This window comes from Manacus vitellinus, unplaced genomic scaffold (genome assembly GCF_001715985.3).
Source record: "Manacus vitellinus isolate BGI_N305 unplaced genomic scaffold, ASM171598v3 scaffold_28_pilon, whole genome shotgun sequence".
Taxonomy (NCBI): domain Eukaryota; kingdom Metazoa; phylum Chordata; class Aves; order Passeriformes; family Pipridae; genus Manacus; species Manacus vitellinus.
In genome coordinates this window covers 7,074,248-7,082,575 of record NW_021940122.1, presented here as the reverse complement: position 1 = coordinate 7,082,575, position 8,328 = coordinate 7,074,248, and the positions used below count along the sequence as shown (strand labels likewise).

General features: G+C 46.6%; 1 protein-coding gene across 1 annotated transcript in view; it reads left to right on the top strand.

Annotated features, from left to right (window-relative positions):
- Positions 1 to 1,410: 1,410 nt before the first annotated feature.
- CASQ2 (calsequestrin 2) overlaps positions 1,411 to 8,328 on the top strand; it is a 32,399-nt gene continuing 25,481 nt past the window's right edge. The window contains exon 1 of the mRNA XM_008922525.2: positions 1,411 to 1,832. Within this exon, the coding sequence (XP_008920773.1) occupies positions 1,599 to 1,832 (234 nt within the window). The 5' untranslated portion in view covers positions 1,411 to 1,598. The remainder of the gene's footprint in view (positions 1,833 to 8,328) is intronic.

Here is an 8,328-nt window from a genome sequence, read left to right as displayed (position 1 = left end):
TGATTCTTTGATTCTGTAATAGCTAAGTAATGCTCGCCTTTTGCCCCAAATATTGAAATAATCCCGGACATACAATTAAATGGGAACAGCTGCACCAAGAAGAGATGTCATCCCTTTCCCGGTGTGGATAGAGCAAGGCTGTGATGGAGCAGCATGCAAGGAGGAGGCCTGATAAGGTCACTTGTCTGCACATCACTTTGGCAGGGGGAGGGAGCCGTGCCCCCTGTCAAGCTCTTCTCTGCCAGCCCCTCAGCATGCCTTCTCCAGCGGATCCACGCCAGCCCTGGTGCTGGCCTGTGGCCAGCTGGCCTGCCTCCACCTGCCTGTCGCTGCCAGTCATGGGGCAGAGGTGACACTCTGGTCAGAGGAGGGGAAGAGCTGAGATGCTGTGCCACAGAACCACTCTCCCCCGGCAGCGTTATGCAGGTGATACAGCAAAGCAGCAACTGGTGCCAAGCTCCTAGGAAAGGAGGAACTGATCATCATTCCCGGGACATGATGAGGAAGGAATATGCAGAACAACTTGCAACAGAAATGCAACAGGTTTACATGAAAAACCCACTCCGGTCCAACAGAAAGGAAGGTTGCTGGTGATGGTGGCATCGGACTATCCTCTTGAGGAGAGCCCTGTCTCCTGTCCTGGATGCTGGCCTAGGCACTCGCTTCCCACCCTTCATCCCCCTTAGTACGATTAGGTTTTAACCACTTGCCAGCAATGTGTGGGACTTGGTGAGTGCTGTGGGCATGAGAGGTTGCAACACAAACTTCCCTCTGCTTTGAGATTACAGATCCAAGGGCGAGCAATTCTCCTACTGCCCCGAAAGCAGAGAATGTGCTTCAGAAAACAGCTTGAATGTCAGCCAGCAGCTACGGGACGGTGCCCCAGGCAGGAGGAGGAGGGAGTCCCAGGAGTGCTCACCTCCTTTGCTGCTGAGGAAACAGGACTTTTCCTTCAGTGGTGCAGAGAAGGCTCTTCATGAAACTGTTTAACCCAAGATCTGTTATCAAAAGCCTAATCACTGTGATGCCCAAAGGGATGCAAAGAGAGATACCCTTATTATACATTGCAGTAAATACCTTCTATTTTTGTCAAGTCCTAGTAGGACAAGTGTGCCTTGGTTCCCTGTATAAGTGAGGTCTGTCCCTTCACAAACCCTCCCTGCATATTCCCAGGACTGTCATCTTCCACTCCCTCCCTCTTGCTCATTCCCTCTCTCTCAGATGATGCAGAGTGCCAGCAAGTCCCTCAATAGTGTCATATCTGTCCTTTTTATTCATTGCAGGGTTTATTTTTAGCCTGAAACAACTGCTTCCTAAAAATGGAGTTCCTAATGACACGGGAGCTGGACACAGCTATGTAAGGTATCCAGGGCTTGGCCTCACAGCTTCTCCTGTCTGTCTCTCTCTTTGTTGTGAGTCCAGGACAGCAAAGTTTGCTGCTCCCCACCAGCCTTGCAGCGTTTGGGCTGATCACCAGGAAGGCAGCAGAAAGAGAAACTCAGTTCAAACTTCACCTGAAGCCTTGGTCTCCCCCTCTTCCCAAATCAAGAAAGAGAGGGATATTTACCCACCCTTTGCTGCACTCCAAGGGCACCCTTATGAAGGCAACTTGCTGGATCCTGGCAGGTTTTTACCTGCTTTTCTGCTGCAAGGCAGAAGAGGGACTGAACTTCCCCACTTACGATGGGAAAGACAGAGTGATCGACCTGAACGAGAAGAACTACAAGCAGGCTCTGAAGAAGTATGACATGCTCTGCCTGCTCTTCCATGAGCCTGTGAGTTCTGACAAGGTCTCCCAAAAGCAATTCCAGATGATAGAGATGGTCCTGGAGGTAAGTGCTGCTGCATGTCCCAGTCGGGATCAGTATCACAGCTCTGGTCAGAGCTGTGGAGAGGAGCCACAGGACAGGACAGTCAAACGGTCTCATGCAGGGGAGGCTGAGCACCCAAAAGTCTGTGTTTGTTTACTTGCATTTGAGTTAGCCCCTACCTGAATTCTGGAAAGCCCAGAAAAAAAGCCTCTTTTGTGCTCTTCTCAGTTGTTTGCTGGGAAATAGTCTTTCTGGATTGTGTGTCAGAAACCCAGGCAATAGCGAGTAACCTTGCAAACCTCAGCAACATGAACTGAGCTCAGCTGAGCTTTCTCGAATCTCAGCACAAACCTGAGTACATAGCTTGAAATTTTTCGATCCTTCCTCATTCTGTGTAAGCCAGTATCCCACTCTTATTCTGGATTCAGTCCCACTTTTTATCCCACTAGGAGAAATCTGCCAAGAAGCCTTATCAAGCCGTGCAGCACACGGGCGTCCTAGCTCCCCATCTCAAAATCTCCCCATTGGTGCAGCATTAAATCCCTTTTTGTTTTTCTGACACTTAGTTGCCTGCTTGGAATCAGTCTATACCTGCTTGCTAATGCAACCATTCACTTCTGTGCTAGAAAAAGAGTGTTGTTAATTCTTTTGTGAACGAATCCTCAGTAAAATAAATCATGGTAAAAATTGCAATGTAGATTAGTAGTATTTTTTCTTGTAGTGTAGCTGTAATCTAGGGAATCATACAGCTGCAAGCCTGGATTGTTAGGTGCCTATTTCCTGCCACAGGCCTGCAAACAGTCCCTCTTAGCTAAAAGACACATTTGGAAAGAAAGTGCGAATTGCAGAAGAAACACTTAAACTTCATTTATCAGATCCAGAGAGAAAATGCATTGCATCCCTAGAAGTATAGCAAATGTGAATTAGAAAATATGCTTGCTGAGGACTCAGACCCAAAAAAGTCCAGTGTCAAGTTCAAGGTCTGCTGACCTCCTCAGCAAGCCTCATGACTGCCTGAAAGAAAGATTTAAAAACTAACAAGATTTTAGTCACTTGTCAGGCAACAGGTACTTTCTGCAGGTGAGTGATCAAATAACATTTGGCAAAGAAGAGAAAAAAATTATGCTGGAACTCCAGCCGAAATGAGTATTGTTGGTGGTATAATTCCATTGTTATTTAATAGGATAGCTATTTTGTGCTTGATAGGTGGCAAACTGTTACTAGGGACATATTTATAGAAACCTGACAGAAGCATGCCCCATCCCTGGAAGTATTCAAGGCCAGGTTGAATGGGGTGCTTGGAAACCTGGTCTAGTAGAATGTGTCCCTGTCAGGGACAGGGAGGTTGGAACTAGATTATCTCTAAGATACCTTCAAACCCAAGCCATTCTATGTTTCTATGATTCTGTGGTCTGTTGTGTACTATCAGTTTGAGTCCCCATGACACCTAAACCAATGGTAGCAATCAGACCTATCAAGCGTGTGATGGATTCAATACAATCTGGCTTAAAACTTTTGTTTTTCAGGTTTGGATTCAGCAGTTGAAAACATGAGCTTAGGACTCTCATGATTTATTTGTTTTCTGACTGCCTCTCTGCCATGGACTTCTTATGTGACCTTGGGCAAGAGACAGAGGTTTAGACCCACAGGAGACTTTACACAATTGCAGTGCTTCAGTCCCTTAGTGCTCATCTACCAGCTAACTGTGCCACACATCAGCTGGCACTTGTGGCTTTGACCTCAAAATTTCCCAAGCACTTGCAATGCTGATTCAGTGCATGTCTCACAGTTTCACAGTCCCTCCCCTGGACTGGGAACTGCCACAGCAGCAGTCTGACAGCCCAAGCACAGAGCAATCTGCAGACTGAACATTTCTTTGCCTTTATCAGTCAAGGGAATCAGATGGGGAGGGGGTCTCACAAGGCAACAGAGAAGATAGAATATCTCCTATCCTGCACAGGATACAACCCAGCACGGTGTTAGTGCTCACAGTTTCTGTACTAATTCAACCATGGGAGCACTCAGGAAAGGAGTAGGCAAGCCAGGTTGTAATCTGCTCTTTCGTGTGATATCATTCACCTCCCTCACCTCAAACCATAATGTGCCACGGAGGTAATTTTCAACTTTCTCTGCCAGAGCTCATCCAGCTGTTGGATTTCACTGCATGTTCACCAGCACAGAGAAAAGGAAAGAAATGGCTGCAGTGGCTCCTTGGCTATGTTCACCTGTGATATGAGCTGCCTGGGATCAGTATCCCTGGAAGCAGTCAGCAACTGAACCCAGCTCTCCTGTAATTTGAGCACATACTCAGAGTAGTGAGCTGCTCTGTGGGCACAGGAGCAGTGACAGGGCTCTCGTTCCAGCCAAACCTGGGAAAAGTTCACTCAGGAAGGCTTTACATATCTAATTTCAGTAGAGGGTTCATGGTTCTGAGTGCTGAAGGTCCTTTACACCTAAAATGAAGTATCTAAGACTTAAATACTCCAGCCCTGACTATTCCCTGCTAGCTGGCTTGGAAGGCTCCCAGTGCAGGGTGCTGCCTATGGTAAGATGCTCCTTTCTGGGGCACCTTATGTTTTTCCACCTTACTGTACTGACAATTTTCCTGTAGTTTTACAATGAGACATGCTGCTTCCACAGCTTGGAAAACATCATGTCCTTAACCCCACTTTCATACAGTGGCACTGGTGTCCATCGTTAGGAGTAATTGGAAGCTTCCATCTGACACGCAGGCAGGTGTGGAGCCAAGCAAAGGTCTGAGCCGGGTGGTTGAGTTGTTACATCATGTTGCCTGATGTACATGTGTGTGTGGCCACACAGAAGGAAATGGACTTAATAAATGTTAAGTCCAGAAAACCCCCCAAAAGTCCACCCTTTCTGTTTCTCCCACCTGCACCTTATAAGAAATGAGTAATCCCAAAGAACAAGGAACTGAAGAATTATCTGAGACACCAAGAAAAGAGCAGGAGAGATCCAGCATGATTTCCTTGAAATATGTAGCTCATCAGTAATAAGATCTACCTGGGGCCTCTCCCAGGAGTGAGGAGCACATGAGGCTCTCTGAGTCCTTTGGTGTTCTACGAGGCTTGAACTCTCATGGCAACATTTTCTTCTTTCAGGGCACTTCAGCCTCTTCCCTTCCAAGTCCCTGCTCTTCACAAAACTTGCAATAGCTTTATTATGTATGACATCAGTGACTCTGGAAAATTTGGTTCAAAAGGGCCAATAGCCAATAAAGTTACTAGGGGAGGCAGCTGACAGACAGACTGGAGTGGAGAGAGGAAAGAATCACAAGGCTATCATATACTTAGGAAATAAAACCGAAAACCTGACAGTATGTAAGTAAAGTAAAGCACTTATTTAAGGACTTCACCAAACTATAACTGTGAACAGCAGATTGAGAAGTGATATGATAGGAAACATTTCCTTCCCAAAACAAAAGACCAGCTTAGAGGACTGACTGACACTGTCCAAAGCTCAGGGTCCACACCCACTATCGCCAGAAAAGGGATGATGTCATCAGGCTGATATTACAGTTGGCACAGCACATGGGGTTTTTAGTTCCCTGCACCCAGGTGCACTGGGAACCATCACCAGATTCCCACGCAGCCCAGGGTCCCTTTCTAGACTAGAAATCATCATGAAGCAGTCCCGAGAGCTCTTGCCACCTACACTGCTGGGTGCCACCTGGTAAGGACAGGATCCAGGGACAACTGAGCCCTTCTGGGAGCAAAAGGAGCTCCTCTGTCATCCTTTGTGCATGACAACAGCTCTAGGGATAGCAGTGACAGCCCCTCAGGTCCCAGTGGAAAAGCTAGGGGCTGTTGGATTAATCTATCAGGATAATAGCCAAAGCAATGATTGGAGATGCCTACTGTTTTCTGCCTAGGGTGGAAAAGGGTTGGAGAAGGATTGGTCTAAGACAACACAGGGCAGAGATATCATGAGCACAGTCTGCTTCATAGCTCAGGTTAAAGGACTCTTCTTTGCTTGCCTTTCTCCTATGACTCCACTCTGCTCCACAGGCTACTAGAAAGCACCTACATCTTGAGCGGGGAAAATCCTTCATACAGGGCAGTGCAGAGGTTGAACCAGGCAGTCCCAGAGTGAACAGTAGCTATTTCTAGTCTGTGGTAATGTTTACAAGAGCTCTGCACACTTCATGAGGTGAGCACAGTGAAGAAGAAGGCAAAACAGCCAAGCAATCACAATAATTATTTAACAGGAAAGTAAGAGAAAAAGCTACTTGTCCTAAAGGGTCTCAGTTTTAATGAAGAAGGGTCAAGAGAGGAAAAGATCAAAGCAGTGAAGCTGAGAAATACCAGTTCTGGTTTTCTTCTGCTCTGTATCTCCCCTAGCATACTTTACCCTGTCTCATACCACCACTTCTCAGACCTTCTCCCTTCTTCTCATCTCTGAATCTCCTAAATAGGGAGTTTTGCCTTCCAGTGGGCCAGCCTTTCTCTCTAGGGAATCATGTAGCAAGAATAACAAGCAGTGGGATTAGGGGTTTTCCTTTTGCACTTGTGAAGCTCTTTCCTCTGCTGAAACTTGCTCAGTCTTGGCTCCCCTGTCATTCTTCCCTTGCCATCTGTGTGCATGTGTAATATCCTTAAAAAAGAGAGGCTCGTCAAGTCCAGATATTTTAGTCTCTTCAGTGCAAGAGTGACCCTGGACTGAAAGTTCATGGAGAACTGCCCTAGCAAAAACCAGTCTGATTAGTGGTAAGAGAAGAGGTATGTGGCTACTAAAGGTATGTGGCTTCCACTATAAGTAAGCTAATGCAAAAAATAAGGAAGGAAGGAAAAGGAAAAAATGTGCAACAATTACTTTGCCCTTTGAGGCCATGTAAGTAGGTCTCAACTCATCAACAGCCAGCACACCACCGATTTTTAGCAGCAGCACCCAGGAGGATTTCACTTACTGATATGCCAGTCACAAAAACAAGTTACAGAGAGCTCCCTGTTTCACAGATGGGCACATTGACATCCAGGGACAGCTATGTTACTTGATCTTTCTGTATAGCAGTGATAGAAATAATTTCCAAGGCTGCATTACCTATCATTGCCATGTTTCTTTCTTTGAAGTCCCTCTGTCAGTTCCCAGTAGTGAGTTTGAACTGGCTGCACGAGCAGCATTTAACATAAGAAACCACTTTCAAAGCCATAACTGTGCTTTGAAAGGCACCTTTCTCATCTGCTAAATTATGATTGGAGAGAGGATTGTACTGACATCAGATCTTAGAGCAGAGACTAGCTGTAATCCCAGGATCTAAAGAATACAAATGTCCCCTGGAGACATGGCAGACCCCTGCCAGCTTGGGTTAGCTTTGCTCACGGAGTGCAAGACCAAGTCTGCTTAGTCTTTGCAGGCTTCCTTGGCCTTGAAGCAATGAGCTCTTATCACTGTCCAGCTGTTGCAGACAACCTCTGTAGGTGCCATAGAGTCATAGAATCATTTAGACTGGAAAAGATCTCTAAGATCATCGAGTCCAACCATTAATCCAGCACTGCCAAGCCCACCACTAAACCATACCTCTGACGGCCACAACTACATGTCTTTTAAATACTTCCAGGGATGGCGACTCCACCATTTTCCAGAGCAAACTGTCCCAGGACTTGACCAGCCTTTCAGTGAAGAAATTTTTCCTAATATTATTATTTTCCTAATATCCAATATAAACTTCCCCTGGTGCAATTTGAGACCATTTCCATGCAAGATCTTGAGCTGCATGGAGACTCCTTCTGAGTCACTGCTCCCTTCAGAAATGCAGTTGAGGAAAATTGTTGAAAAGTCCATCCTCTTTGGTATTGGCCATCCTGACACACTAGTCAGCTTCCCCAAAAAGTGCCAGCAAGGTTTCCCAGTGCCTTCCTGCTGGGCTGGTTCCTGGGGGGCAGAGTCTCACTCTTGTACGATGAGGTGCCTTTCATAGAAACACAGGATGGTTTGGATTTGAAGGGGCTTTAGAGATCATCTTGTTCCCTCCTGCCCATGGGCAGGGACACCTTCCACTAGACCAGGTGTCACTTCCCAATAAGGGTGGGTCATCACACCAGGTTGCTCAAAGCCCCATCCAGCCTGGCCTTGAACATTTCCAAGAATGGGGCATCCACAGCTTCTCTGGGCAACCTGTTTTTGTGTCTCACCACTCTCACAACGGTGAATTTCTTCCTTTGCCTGTCCTGAGGGCTTGCTTGAGCTCATACTTGCCTAGTCAGTGGACATTGTGGTGTTTGTAGTTATCATTTCATGTTCTCCACCCTGGACCTTGACATTTCTCAGGATCCTGACCACAGGCTGGGGCAGCTGTTGCTCTGCAGGGCAGAGTGGGTACGGTTGGCCATGCCATGCTCGCCCACCCCGACCTTATTCCAGAACTTGGTCTGCCAGTGCTCTTCATCTAAAACTAAACTAATCAAAGCCTGTGACTGCCCTTCCTTCATGCCTGAGTATCATTTGTAGGGAGAATGGAAAGGGGATATGATAATTCTCTTTAAACACCCGAGAGAGAGAA